This window comes from Crocodylus porosus, unplaced genomic scaffold, assembly GCF_001723895.1.
Source record: "Crocodylus porosus isolate Cpor-Errol unplaced genomic scaffold, CroPor_comp1, whole genome shotgun sequence".
Taxonomy (NCBI): Eukaryota; Metazoa; Chordata; order Crocodylia; family Crocodylidae; genus Crocodylus; species Crocodylus porosus.
In genome coordinates this window covers 89,140,389-89,156,041 of record NW_017728906.1, presented here as the reverse complement: position 1 = coordinate 89,156,041, position 15,653 = coordinate 89,140,389, and the positions used below count along the sequence as shown (strand labels likewise).

Genomic DNA, 15,653 nt, shown 5'->3' with positions numbered 1-15,653 from the left:
GCATCCACAGATGCATCTCAGGTAGGTCCAAGGAGGTGATACTCCCCCTCTATGCAACCCTGGTCAGGCCGCGGCTGGAGTACTGCGTCCAGTTCTGGGCGCCACACTTCAAGAGGGATGTGGACAACATGGAGAGGGTCATGAGGAGAGCCTATGGGACCTGAACCTGTTCAGCCTCCACAAGAGAAGGCTGAGGGGGGATCTAGTGGCCTGTTACAAACCAGTCAGGGGGGGATCAGCAGGCACTGGGGAAGTCCCTGTTCCCACAAGCACTGCCAGGAATGACCAGGAAAAACGGTCACAAGCTGGCAGAGGGTAGATTTAGGCTAGATATCAGCAGGTGCTACTTCACCGTCAGGGCGGCTAGGATCTGGAACCAACTTCCAAAAGAACTGGTGCTGGCTCCTACCCTGCAGGTCTTTAGGAGGAAGCTAGATGTACACCTTGCTGGGGTCGTTTGACCCCAGTACTCTTTCCTGCCATGGCAGGGGGTCTGACTAGGTGATCTACTCAGGTCCCTTCCAACCCTAGAAACTATGAAGCATGATCATCCCATTCCACAACTCTATCTCCTCGCTCTATCCAAACAAATAGCTTCCTATAAGCATCCGTATCTTTCTGCTATGAAGCCAAGGTCAAAAGTTTCTCTCATGTTTTCTTTAAGCTCTTTTAAATATCACAGTAGTTTAAATAGTCCTATTATCCTGACTGATGTCAAAGCAACTTTATTATTTTCCTTCAAATTCCTCCTTAAACTCTCATCAAAATGTCTATAAAGCTGGGCTACTGATGAATTGAGCTCATTGCCTATCATGTTAACCAATATCCTCCCATCATTTTCGTATACTACACCCAATGTCTTCACTCATACTTTTATTTAATAGTTAATTAATTAATTAATAATTTTATTTATGCTTTTTAGGGTGGGGGAAGAGCTTAACTATAATCTAATTGACTCTCCACAATCAGTTGTTACAATTACTCTGTATTAATTCCAAATGTAGGCAATTTTGTTATGACTGGGATGAGTTAGTGACAAAGACAGATAATATATGAAAAAGGCAAAAAGACAGACACTGCACTTCCAGTGACTGAAAGCTACAATGGTACAAAGTTTAGGTCCAAATCCAGCACAACTCCATGCCATCACCAAAGCAAAACAAAAAGAACGAACACTAGGTTTTACACGTAATAATGACTTCTTAATGTACCTTAGACTGTTAAGTTCAAAAACTTTAGAGACATTCAGACCCTGACCTTGTACATTTGTTTAGTTCTACGCCAGGGGTAGGCAATGTTTTTGGCTGGAGTGCCAAAAAAACCCGCAACGCCTTAATGGCAAGGTGCTGGAATGCTGGCATGCCAGAAAAACAAAACTGGGGTAGGGGGTACATGGCAGGATGCACACTACATATTGATATAGTTAATAATCTTTTTTTTTTTTTTTTTTTTTTTTTTTTACAGTAAATACCAGGTTTTCTAAAAATGTTAAACCTCATGACAATAAAAGAGTGCCATATACTACCTTTGTTGATGTATATTCTTTTTTTCTTAAGCATGTTGTGATGAGAGGAAAAAAAAGAGAAAAAAGAGAAAGAAAACCAGAGGCGTGCACAGAGAACCAGACATACATATGCACATGCACACATACACAACCACATGCATGCAAACAGAGAACCAGAAACACACACACAGAACAGATACCTGCATACACACACCCCAAAAACCAGACACACAGACGTGCACACATGCACATACATGTGGCCAGGCTGCTGGGCCACAGGACAAATATGATAATGCCTCAGGTCCCTGCAGCCTCTGTGCTTCCTTAGGGAGCTTGCCCCTGGGCTACAGCACAGGCCACAGAGGCCCCAACCCAGAGCCTGCCCATCAGTCAGCTGCAGGGGCGACACTAGGGGAGCAGTTTGCAGGGGATATAGCCACTGCAAAATTCACCTGAGCCCTCCCATGGCCACCCCTCCCAGCTCAGCTGCTGCCCAGCCACTCCCCCACAGCTGAGGTCACAGAGATGCAGTGCTCCCGACAGGAGCAGCACAAGCCTCTTCCTGATGTGGGGGAGTGGTGGGTTGGGCTCAGAGCTGGCTGAAGTGGGGCAGATGGGTGGGCAGCAGTGCTGGGAGGGGTGGAGCCTTCAAGCCCAGCCCTGACCAAGGTCCCCTACTGGGAAGAGGCTGGTGCCACCCCTGCTCTGGAGCCCTGGCATCAGCTCTGTGCCAGCAGGTGCACGCACACCTCACAACAGATGGCTGGGAGGGGCCTGAGGCAGCACAACCCCAACCCCTCCCCCACCATCTGCTCTGAGGCTCGCATGCAGGTGCCACTAGCACAGAATTGATGCTGAGGCTCTGAAGCCTGGCACAGCTGTTTGTAGCTGGCCTGGGCTTTGGGCCACAGTAGCAGGCAGCAGGCAGGCTGCAGGCAGCTGTGCCAGGCTCCAGAGCCCCAGCATTACCCTCTATGTTACTGGTGACTGCATGTGCACTTCAGAGCAGACAGCAGGGGAGGGGCCAGGGTCATGTTGCCTCATGCCCTCCCCTGCTATCCGCTCTGAAGCGCGTATGCAGCCACCAGCAGTACAGAACTGATGCCAGGGCTTCAGAGCCCAGTGCAGCTGTTTGCAGCCTCCCAGCTGTACCTGGCCCCGGGGGCTCTGGGTAGCTACTGCTGGTCATGCAGCTGAGGCTGCCTACAGCCTCCCAGTCACCTACTGGGAACAGGCCGGGCTCCACGGCTGGCAGCAGCTGCCCAGAGCCCAGACTGGTGCTGACAGGCTGAGTAAAACAGCCTTGTGTGCCATGCTCTGGCATGTATGCTAGGGGTTGCTGACCCCTGTTCCAAGCAATAAGTAGGCTCATTGTTTTCAAGTTCACTAAAACAGAACTATTTCAAATAAACAGGTATAAACACATGTAGAAAACAGGTCCATGTCACTTAATATTACTTTTAATTCAATTTATTTAAATAGGATAAGGCTACTTAAAAAGAACTCTTTACATATAAAATTTACATTACATTAAACATTGCTGTACTTAAGTACAAAACCTGCACAAATGTTTAGTAAAAGGGAACAGCACACAGTATTATAAACACACATTCTTACCACTTTACAGCATTCAGAAGTGCCTTTGATTCCACAACAGTGAATGGGGAACTCCTGTCATTCGTATCTAATGTGGACTATCGCTGACATTTTCAATACAAATAAATTTTAAAAGGTTAATAAGCTTTCAAATAAACAATGACAGCATCTTCAATGAGTCAATTAAGTCACCAAGAGAATTTCATCAAGTTTGAATTTAACAGTGAAACTTTAATATGGGTCAGACATAGCTTTCATAATATTACTTTTTGAGTACCGACACATTACTACCTACCACTTACGCACAAAGTGGGTTTAACAGGCTTCATCATATATCACCGAACTTAACAGGAGCTTTATGATGTAGGATTGGATCCAAAGTCTTATGTCACATGAACAACAATCCAGATAAATCCATTTGGATTAAGAAATCCAGTAATTTATTATATACTGTCAAAAGAAGGGAAGAGGCAAAACATTGTTTAGAGCAGTGGTTAGCGACCTTTTCAGGTTGCAGGCTAGAATGCCCCAGCATGGGTCTGAGGCTGGCAGTTGGGTGGGTACTAGGAACCAGATGCCACTTCACTCTACAGCAGCACAAGCAGAGCTCCTGTGGTGACTTCTCCTCACAAAGGCCTGGGGAGAAAGCCCTCCCCACTGCCAAAACCCCACATTCACAAGCCAGATCAAATGACCCCATAGGCTGTAGGTTGCTAACCCCCGCTTTAGAGCATGTATCATATTCTCTCAATGTCATATTTTTTACCTCCTTTCAAATGGATCAATAAGTGAAGAAAGTGTAGGCTTGTATTCCACAGGATTCCCCTATGTTTTACAAACAGTACTGTAATTAGGAAAACAAGAAAAAGTTGCCAGACATACACACACACACATTTTATACATACATTTATATATACTGTGGGTGTGGATAAGAGCATGGCACTAATCCATTCATTACTTTTGTTCAAAGATTCATACCAACAGATTCTCATAATGTGCTTCCATCTGTGCCTTTTTATTTCAAATGTCAATAAGAGAAACTTCAATTTGAAGTGAGGATGTCACACAGTTCATCTCTTATTACCAGCTTACTTTTTAAGTGATATAAAATTCTATGGTTTTGTTTTGTATAACAAAAGCAATGCATTTCTACAGATTAAAACCTGTCAATGGGATGGTTTTATATTCTATCATTTATGTAGCTACTTCTCCAAAGCTAAGCAGTTCGGATGCACAATCGCAAACCACCTGGAATCCCAAAAACTATATTAGGTACTTAGCCAGGATGTAACCTACAAGACTGATTCTGCTGGGTAGCATAAAATAGTAACATTTATAAGCCCATAAAAGGTGTTCTGTAGGGACATGCAGGAGATGAACTATTGTATGCTTGAGAAGTCAGAAGCTGATTTTTTAATATCTTGTAACACTCCCACCTTTTAAAGGGGAAAATGAACCATTCTCAGTGCAAGACAATAAACACTCTTAAGGTGACTGGTGAGAATATGATTCCGGCTTTATATCAGGGAGCTTGTAAACCTGTAAAATTTCACAGCAATCTGAATACCTGTATAAAGAAAAGTGTACTTAAACTGTTCAAATATTACTTATCTGTTCTGAAATATAGGCATGATACAAATGTATTTCCAATAATTCATGGCCATGTTACATGCTGGATTTTTTTCTTTGCTTCCGTAGGTTTTAGGTCATTCTGAAACGAAAGAAAAATAAACTGATGTCAGATATGCACAAGACAACATTTAGTGTACAATATCCAGATCTAGTATACTTTCAGTACATTAGTGAATAACTACAGCAGTTTTATGCTGCCATCTTGTGGAGGAACTGAAAATACTGCAAGTCTCCCCTAGAGGTAAAAAACAATAAAAAAAATAAATACCTAAAGGCTGATAAAATTTAAACTTTTGTAAGCCCATTACATGCAGTCTTGGTTTTAGTAATCCACCTGTAATTTACCAGAAGTATTCTTCACTAAATAAATAAATAAAATGCAATTTAGAAACAGTTCCAGAGAAGCAATTTATAATCTAAACTTTAAAAAAGTGTTTTTTGGCAAACCTGAGGACTATTTCTGACAACTTGGTGAATCTCAGCCATTGAAAAGTTGTATAACAAAGTTTTAAAGGTTAATTGGCCACAGATCACACCGACAATTTAAAGACCAAGACTACACCTTGAAAACAAGCAGCAGTAGAATACCTTGGAACAGCTATTGCCCCTGTACAGGAAATCTACTGGGTTTTGCAGTAGCAGAATCATTTGCCAAAGACCAGCGTTAAAAAGGTTTGATACTAATTATTAGCTTTTCCAACCTAGTGCTTCCCATTTGTTCAAAGTTCTAGGCCACTTTAAGAATACCAAAACCTTTGTTATTATCATAAGCTTACATAGCAAGCTTCAGCAAAACAGGAACCTCTTACCACTTGAGAAGATACAACCACCTTGTTGGTGACACTGAGCATAACCCTGGGTAACTCAGAGGGATGGAAGACCACGAGTGTCGATGAAGTCCTCCTGCTCCAGGCTCAGATGAGCCAAAGCCCCCCCTTCCCCAACCTTTGCAACCCTTTCTCTCTGGCGCCTGCAAATCTCTTGTCCTTCTACAACAAGCAGGCGAGCTAAAACTGTTATCTGTGGAATGCAAGGACACCGCTCAGAGGGAGAAGGGAGGAAGGAGGAGGGAAAGGGGGGCTAGCGGGCAGAAAAACACTGACCGGGGTATAAAGATCTCGCTGTTGCAGGGTTAGGTGTGCAGGATTTGAGACAATACAGTCTCCCTGCGCCTTTTACTTGAGCTCAAATAAACTCTGACTGCTTCTCCCCCAGTGTGTTTATCTGGTGCGACGCACACCGGGCAACGAACCCAATTGTTGCCTCCCTCGGGCACCTTGTGCCGGCAACAACCTTGACAGATAATCTAATAGTCTTCACCTATGGCCCCATGGGCTGGATGAGTGGCGCAGGCCAGTCCACAGACCAGATCTGCCCCATGTCCAGCCCCATGTCCAGATCTGGCCTTACTTCCCTGATTTGCCTTGTGTTGTATAGATCCTACCTTGCCCCGTGTACCCAATCTAGTGCACGCTGGCCTGCTGGGCTTCCCACAGGTCCAGAAGTTTAGTAGCAGGGCAATTACCATTGCCATTGCTCCCTGCCACCCAATTTTCAGTAGTATGGAGAACCTGGAAGGCTGGATAACATGATTCCATGGGCCAGATCTGGACTGTGAGCTTCCATTTATATCACACCCTTCATTCCACATAGTTTACACGTGCAATACTTTTGCACACAGCCATAATACAACTCCCTCAGCTGGAACATGGCAGCTGCTGAACAACCAGTAATACACAAGAGTTCAGGGCAAGAATTCAAGAACATTACACTGAACATTACAGAATCTGAGTTCTGTTGGCAGACCCTTAAACACTGTCTGGAATTAGATAAAGCTGCTTAGTCCTGAGGGTACCTACATTCCCTTCCTCCTTTCCTCCCTAAAGTTTGAAGCCACTGATTAACAAATAAAGTAATATCACTCATTAATTACAGCCCAATTCAGCAAGATCAATAAACATCTGCCTAAATTTAGACATACAATCAAATACTTAGGTACCTGACCTCACTGGAATCAAAGTTGTCTGCATTAATTTGAATGAAACCAAATCTAAACTGTAAAGATACTGACTAAGCATATCAAAAATACAGAACATTGAATATCAATTTAAACTGTACAAATATTCAGTGGGTGACGCAAACATCTAGACATGCTGCACTACAGCCACATACAAATCAAAGCCATTTAGGTTTGGATATAAGTCAGTATTTAGGATACTTCTAAAGAATATTGAAATAATGATATCTGCAACAGGCAGCACTCTTCCTATTGGATCAGTACAGAGCCAGTTGCTTTAGTATGCTTTTAAAATATTGCTTGGAAGCTGTCTTTCAAAATAAAGATAAAAATATTCAACAAAGATTCTGTGGAAAACTTCATATTCATTTATTCCGACATGTTTAGAACAAAAACAACAGGGTTTTTTTGGTTTCTTTTTGTAGAATGTTTTGAAATCTGTTACAATGAGACACTGTAAGGGGAGTGTATTTAAGAGAGCAAAAATGTAACCTCTGTGTTCTCAAATACCTCCAAGTAAAAAAATGTTTTCCATCTCCTTCCATGAAAACTTGTGCACAGTTGTACCAAATATGACCACATGTCAATAGAATGTGAAGTAGTTCTTTGAAAGGGACACCGGCTGATAATAAATTTAAATCTTTTGAACTCTTTTGGGATAAAAGTCCTTAGGCAGAAAGCTTATACCTTACTGTAATGCATTAGAAAGTATATACAATAAGTTACCTTTGAAGCGGCTTCTGGCCCCTGCCCTACAATGGACTGGCTTTCAACAAGACTCTAACGATCACTCTTTGGTCAGAGTATAGAATCATTATATTACTCCAATTTCATCTTCAGCCTGTCAGCTGCTATCAACTGTTGCCTCCTCTTCACTTCAAGTCCTGTTACCACTTGTCCTATTCATAATTCAGACCTTTCATCTTCACTAATCACTCCTTCAGTATCCCACAGGACAGATATGCTTAATCCTTCTTTCAGATTTCTGAGAGGATTCCAAACTTAGGGACAGCAATGTCCTTCCTGTCACTTAAACTTGTAATGTTCACACATTGCTGTCTAGATTCTCACATCCAGGCAATGAATCTTGCTGATACTTCCTACAAAGTAGCTCTAAAAATGGTGCCCTCTCATTCCAGTCACACAGCAAAGATTATGCTTGAGCCGCTTACCTCGCTTCCATTACAGTAAGGGTGATAAATGGAATCCTGCCCTACTCATTCTAACAATTTAAAATGTTGCAAATAAAACAAACAAACAAAGAAACAAACAAACAAACAAACAACTTCCTTAGTCAGCTGCTGGGAACATTTCACACTTCTTTGCATCACACTCTGGGCTTTTCTTTCTCCACTGCATTAAGCACAATCCATTTGTCTTCACACACTTCAATACTATTTATCTCATACACTGTTTCAATGAGAGCTCCTGCTTCTGGTCCTCCTTGTACCACTGGCCTTCCACAACCTTTCATTAATGTTTCAAACACATGATTGCACTTCTTCCACACCAGCCTTCATGAATGGAAGGAGTTATCTGCAAACACCAAGACCAACTCCTGTTACTCTTCAAATCCCTGCTTAAAATTAATTTGTCTAATCCTGATTAGAGACACTGATACTACTATAATCCAGAACATTAACCCACAATATAAAATAATCAGGTAAAATTAAGGTTAAATTATACAGGTCTAAAAGAAACACTATACATTTGTGAGGCACACCTGCAAGTTTCAGTGAGAAATTGTAATAAGCTATACCCACTGCTGTCACATACATACCATTGATTCAGATTCTTCCTTTGGAGCTGTTCTTTTTAATTTCACAATTGTAGCTCCTGCTACTGGGGTCATAGGCGATACCTTTAGACTAGCCAATACGTTGCTATTAGTCACTGGCACACTGTTCTGTTCTGCCTCATTATTCCTAGTTTCTAGTTTAGCGTCCTGTGATAAACTGGAGGGTGAAATGTACGTTGAGGCATTTGAAGGAACTGATAGTCTCCTAACAGTGTTGGTGGTGCTTGCTGCTGGGGGAGGTTTTAGGCGATCAGTGGCTCCATTTTCTGTCTTCTTCACCTTTATACTTGTACTTGTTGAACTGCCATCAAATACAATAAGTGGTCGCTTCCTTGATCCTTCTACAGCTGTGACACTGAAAATACAAATTTTAAAGTTCTCAGGAATACAGATTAGATTATCGAGAGTCAGTAAGTGCCTCAAGGGCTGAGCTATAAAAAAGGATATAGTTAAAAAATGTGCTCTCATCCTACTTTGCAATATTTAGTAGAACCAAATACAGATTATAACAAACATCAAACTAATTAACAAAAAACTAATTCCAAGCAATGACTTATATTCATTACAACTAAAATTACTTTGACATTATTTTAGGTCCAGTTGTACCAAGAAATGTAGTACTATTTCAGATTTCAAAGAGTTAAGTATTTAAAGAGATGCAAATGATGTAAGTTAAGATCCATACATGTTCTGGAAAAAAAATTAAATCTACATTTACTCACAGTCCTATTAGTTAATGGTGTTGTATCTAAAATAATTTGTTCCTGAGCCAGGGCACTAAACTGATTATTTCTGCTAGAATAACTAGTGTTTCTAAATCTATCAAGAGTCAGATTGGATTTTTTTCATTATAAGAAATGGATTCTAGAAGATGAACTCTTTGATATAAATAACATCCTAGTGTTAAGATCAAAAAGGAAACAGCCTAACAGACAAAAAAAGAAGGAAAGGGTTAATAGTTGTTCCTTTGCACAAGACACCCAACATGGAGGGATGAATTTGATAAAAGAACCATTGTACTTAGTGAATTTACAAATTTACAACATTTAATTAATGATTTGCAGTGTCAGAATATTGTTAATTGTGCACTTGTGACAATTTCATGAAAACCTCATACTGCTATTTTTCAACTATAGTGGTATATCAGAGGCAGTTGAACACATAAGTTTAGACCCTATATTTTAAACAAACACATCTTTATTAACAAAGCAACAACGAGAATCACTAGTGTCAGGCCCAGTCCACATACTGTCATGCTTTAAAGCCACATTGTGGCAGCCATCTGACTCAATTACAACACCATTAGATTAGCAACTAAATGGGAGCTGCTGGTAGCTTTAATATCCAAAAGGTTCCAGCGATCTGATTTGTGGTTTTGATGACGAAAGATAGAATTTCTTTAAAAATGAAATTAATGACAGTTCAAGAATAAACATACATCCTGCAGCCATGGAGCAATAGCAATTAAGGTCATATCAAAGCTCTGCTTCAGGTTAGCTTTTCATATATTTATCGTATGCATTAAATCAACAATTAATGTCATAGTACATCACTGAAAGAGCCTAAGGAAATGAACCTGCACACAAGTTGAAGTAAAATGTAATATCTCTTGCTCACTCAGACCTTTTTCTGAAAACTTTCTCTCAACACCTATTCACCAATATCCTGACCAAACACATTCAAATAGCAGAAATGCATAAACCTACTTCCAAGGTATCACTGTGCAAAAATTTCTGTGTCAATCTCTTTCCTTAACATAACGATAGAACAGTTACTCTTCATTAAATCACTCTATCAAATATTCTCTCAGCCAACCAGGAGTGTAGTATTCAAAAGCTACATACAACTTTAAAAGCACACTTATTTGACAGTGATTCTTGTGCACAAAGTATAGTATATTTGAAAGGTTACCGCACTTTTGTTCTTCTCTAAAATGACAACAAGCTAGATTATATACAGAGTTTCCCAAGAAACATTAAGAGTCTACAAGGGATCTTGGGATCGCATGAATGACCAGCCTCAACAAAATGGGTGGAGAGTGCTACTAGCTTAGCCAAGCCTACACCCTGGTAGTTTGGGTACTCTCCTCGGAGACCAGGGGTAAATTTAAACCAAGGTAGAGACCAGTAATTAGAGCTGGTAAACATAATATGTAAAAACAACTCTTTTTGCCACCATGTTTTGAGCTAACAGTGCCTGCTGTGTATTGTGATGAAATCAATACTGGATTTTAGGCACTTAAGAAGTTAGCAATTGATTCTGAGAATGGCACTCTTGGTTGGACCCAAGCAGAATTACGGTGCTTCGATGTCTTTTTTTTTTTTTTGGACCTGGGTCTAGATCTATTTCTCCTATCAGGCAAGGAACTCTCTCAATTTCTGCAAAATTCAGGTTTCGGTTCAACAATTTCTAACCTGTGACATTGTTAAGATTACCTGCTGAACGCAAACTAAATGCAAATTGATGCGCCTACAGCTATCCTAAAACAGTAGAGAGGTGTAAACTGTCAAATAAATTTTGGCCCCAACAGTTTGAACAGCTGTACTGTGCTTAAAAGACCTCTTCCAAGTCTGGAAGACTGGGGGAAGAATTCTTTCCTCCAGGAAGCTCCAAACAGGCAAACCTGTCTCACACCTAAAATACCGCCACACTGATTTGGGGCATGGCTGGTAGACCCTAATCCCACCTTACCAAATCACCCCTTGGCATGGCAGCACTCAGACTCAGCGAATTGACTGCAACAGGAGAGTCTTTTTATGGGCTCCCCAAATGCTGCTACACTCTAGATAGAGAACTGCATTCTACTATAAGGAGTGGACATATTTACTCCTAAAAGGTCTGCGAAGTCTCATCTCACCAGGATGTTAAATGGACATGTCTATATCATCCTCACAACAATTCTGAGAAGCAAATTTCATTGAATCACTGCATGCAAAAATGTCTTGTGTCACTATTGGAACCATGCCAGGCGCATCCAATACCTGTCTCAAAAGCAAGCTTAAGACAGCATCCCTGAATACAATTCAGAAAGTGACAAAGCAACGTTTTTCTGCAAGTGGTATATATGGATCAGGAGCAGGTAGGTGTAACTTGTTTCTTGGCAGCAGTCTCAGAATCACCATGAAGACAATACAGACAGCCAATAATTCTGAAGTTTTCTCTGAGTATGTTTTAGCTGTACTTACTGAAACTACTTTATGTCTAGAACTTCCAAGAAGCTTCAGCAGCTTCCTTTCAACTCATTTCCAAGTTCTTTGTGCATTAATGCTGGCAGTAAGATGGTCAGTTTTTCAGAAAGCATACTATTCAAGTCCATGTTGAGCAGTGAACTACTAAAGTGTCTTAAAATGACTAATGACTAATAAGGGACTTATAATGCCTAATTTGCAACAAGTACTCAAACAGTAACTGGTAACTTGAGCATACTGTGTTTTAAACCTTAACAAAAGCAACTTTAATAAAGCAGCCCTCTAGAAAATAAACAGTAGTAATCTAAGTAAGTCTACACATTTTCCAGTTTCCATATATGAATTGATTTATCATAAAATGTGCCTACGCATAAAGCAAGTTCCACTTGTAATGATTAGAAATGGACACACAACATATAACCTGTAAAATGTTGCTGTTATGCAAGAACTTCATGTTATGAGAGAACAAGGCTGAGGTATTTCTGAGAGGTTGGTTGATGTATTTGTTTGTATATCTGAACCAAAAAAGCAGTTCCCGTTGACAGCTCTTTCAGAACACTACCAATGTCCAAGATGTAACTGGAAAGAAATATTTGTCAAAATGCTTTTATAACCTTGTGTGTACAGAGAAAATAGTATGACTGACTGAAATATCTTGACAGTGGTGAAAGTGTTACATGAGTTACTCATAAGAATTTAACAGATTTAACGCAAGTAACAGATCTGTTTTCAGCCTTGCTAAACTCATTTATAAGAGTGACCAGCTGTACTATACTGGAATGAATAACCACAATTTCTTTGAGTTGATCTAGTTGTTTCTTTTGGCATTCATGTGAAGCTGAACTTCATGCAGGTCCTGAACAAGCAACACAATGCATGGGGAGGTCTTTCTAAATCAACCACTTTGCAAGGGTGCAAAAAACTGACAACTTTATTTTCTGGTCAAAGAGTATTTATAAAGGCTGTAAGCAAAAAATAACTTTAATGAAAAGCAACTTCTGTTTATGTACGAGGTCCAATAAACAAACCTTTGTGGCAAATCAAAATCAACATTCCCAACTTTTATGTTTGCACACTTACTAGGTACAGTTACTATTATGTAATTAACTGCCAATGAACTCATGTTTTGCTACTGAATGCTACCAAGTAAGAACAATGTTTACTTATAAAAATATTAATGATCACAAGTATCAACCTTTCCCATCTCCATCTGAAAACAGGAATGACTATTTCTTTATGAAGTAATTTGAGAGCTTCTGTAGCTCCTATCTACACAAAAAGCTAAGTATACAACACATCTCAACACTGACACTGAATTTTATGCTAGGGTAATATATTCTGACATACACCCTGATACAAAATGGAATTTATCGCATATGTCATCCTCTACAAATGCTATACGGTGTTGATAATTGGGCAGAGAAAAGCTAAACTAACTGCAAATTACCCCAAAAGCTATCCAGGAGCTAAAAGAACAGTTAAATTACCTCTCTGTCTCACTTTTCCATTCATTTTGTTCTCTTTTCTTTTCCATCACTTTCCCCCATCTACTTTTTGGCAAGTTCCGCTGAGGCAATGGTATGGCATGTTGAATATAGAGATCAGTAAGACCATCTTTATCTGTCTTTACGTCATTTTCAACTGGTATGTTCTTCTGTAGACAGGAAGAAAAGAATTATGATGGGAAAGCTTTTGAGCAAAGTACTTTTACTCACAATTCCTTTTTCAATAGTCAGCGTAACAAATACTTGACACCACGTTATGTCTTAAGTCAGAGAATCACAGAAAATGAGGGTTGGAAGGTACCTCAGGAGGTCATCGAGCCCTACTTAAAGCAGGACCTTGCCCAACTCTATCATCCCAGCTAAGGCTTTGTCTACCTGAGTCTTAAAAACCTCTGAGGAGCCATTAATGGTAGATTATTAATAGCTGAATAATGATCATTAATAGCTGAATAATGCTTCTTAGGATCCCAGGCTGTACCTTCATGGATCCAAGTGCAGGATCAGAGGTCTGGTTAACCTGGAGACTGCTTCTCTGACCCCCTGAAAATGCAAGAAGCCTCCTCAAGCACCACCCAGTTCCCTTTCCCTTGCCTGATCCGTTGCTTTCCTCTGCTCCCCACCCTATCTGCCATTGTGTTACCTGCCCACTCCCCAACCTGCTTCATGCCATCCACGCAGAGGCTGCCTGTGCTCCAGGTGGCACCTGGCCACTCCCTGGGCCAGACCATCAAGGAAACCAATTGCAATTACAGCCTGGGCAGCCAGACTTATGAGCAAAGACTTAAAAAGGGTCATTACAGAGAGACTGGAGATAGTCTTTTCTCGGTGGTCCCAGGGGACAGAACAAGGAACAAGGGCGCCAGCAGCAGCATGGGGAGCTAAAGCAGGAGATGACGAGCTCGCTGACCGAGGGGGGTGGCACTCGGAGCCGGCTGTTTCAAAGGGCTGCAGCATCCCCCCCCTCGAACCCGCGGCTCCAAGAGACCCGCCCCCAACCACCGCAGGGCCCGAGGCAAAGCAACGGCAGCGCCCCCTGCTGCGTGCACTACGCGCCGGAGGGGCTCGCGTCCCCCACCCCCGCCGGGAACGCACCTGCTCCAGAGTGAGAAGCAGGAACTCCTCAGAGAGCAGCTCCGGGTGCAACAGCAGGTCCGGGTCCGGCCGCGCCTGCCCCGCGCCGCTGCCGCTGCCTGCCGTCGCCGTCGCCGCAGCCGCAGTCCCGGCCCGACTCCGGCTCCGGCCCCGACCCCGGCCCCGCGCCGCCATTTCCTCGCCGAAACTACTTCCGGTAACCCACAATGCCCCGCGAAGGGGGGGCGCGTTAACGGACAGGAAGTGATGCAATGCAGAGTTCCGAAGGGAGGGCGAGTTGGAGTGCGTCGAGCCCTGCTGCGCAGGTGCGCGTGTGTTGTTCAGGGTGGAGACAAAGTCCTTTCCTTGAGCGCAGAGCGCCGCTCGGGGTGGGGAAAAGGTTGGGGTGTACGCTGAGCGCATGCGCGAGCTTGGCGGCGGAGCAGGGCCGTGCCGCGGCGGGTTCTGCCCCCTCCCCTGCTGGCGGGGTCTCAGGTTGAGCCTGTGGCCTGCGTGCGCCGTCCCGGCCGCAGTAGGATCTGTTGGTTGGCTCGGGGCGCCTTTTGTTCCTTGGGGCTGGCTGTTGCTTGTTTGTTTCCCTCACTCCCGGCTTGGCTTTGCTACTCTTAATTTCTCTCTCTTTATACTCTGGTTTTCTTCAGGTCCTTTCACCGCACCTGATGAAATGAGCTGCAGCCCAGGAAAGCTTGTGGCACTCTCTCATTTTTTGGGACATACTTTTTTTTAGAACGAGTTTTTTGAACAGATACTAAGGATATGAGCTGAAATGTAAATAATAACATAATCAATTTTGTATAATTTTGAATTTTCCTGTGCATAATTCCCTGGGGTGTAATATTGCTTACACATGCACTCATTCTCTCTCCATGTAATACATGTAATGAACCAGTGGCAGCAACATTTCTAGTCAGGCAGGGCTGAGGGAACCACTTGACTAGTACAGACTGGGGGCGGGGGGTTGCTTTTCTGCAGGGGGGCTGTGGACCTTTGGTCTCAGGTAACCATCTCAGCAGCAGGGTACTGGCCACTATTGTCCTCTGCTTTACGTGCAACAGGGTAGGGTGCTATGCCTTGTGGTTGTTTGATAGTTTTGACTATTTAGTTTTAGTAATAGGTTAGATAAGGATTTGAATGGGATGGTTTGTGTGGGGATGATCTGGCCTCAGGCAGGGGGTAGACAAGCTGGCTTTCAGAAGTCCTTTCCAGCCCTACTTTTATATAAATTTCAAGCCTGTGGATAGGATAGACTGCTTGTAGAGCAGGCAATCATACTTACGCACTTCCAGAGATCATGCACTTGGAAGGACAGTCTTATGCCTTG

At 42.3% G+C, this 15,653-nt stretch overlaps 1 protein-coding gene across 2 annotated transcripts; it reads right to left on the bottom strand.

Annotated features, from left to right (window-relative positions):
• Positions 1–2,958: 2,958 nt before the first annotated feature.
• CUNH2orf49 (chromosome unknown C2orf49 homolog) lies at positions 2,959–14,521 on the bottom strand. 2 transcript variants are annotated; one of them, XR_002099918.1, is made up of 5 exons: positions 14,333–14,521; positions 13,223–13,389; positions 8,530–8,902; positions 3,867–4,811; positions 2,959–3,550 (listed from the first exon to the last, which is right to left on the bottom strand). XR_002099918.1 is itself a non-coding variant. In XM_019529576.1 (4 exons), the coding sequence occupies exons 1-4, from the start codon at positions 14,504–14,506 to the stop codon at positions 4,755–4,757; spliced, it is 771 nt and encodes a 256-aa protein (XP_019385121.1). In that variant the 5' UTR covers positions 14,507–14,521; the 3' UTR covers positions 2,959–4,754. The 2 variants fall into 2 exon arrangements, 1 of the variants encoding a protein (XP_019385121.1); XM_019529576.1 differs by having other exon boundaries at positions 2,959–4,811.
• Positions 14,522–15,653: the final 1,132 nt, after the last annotated feature.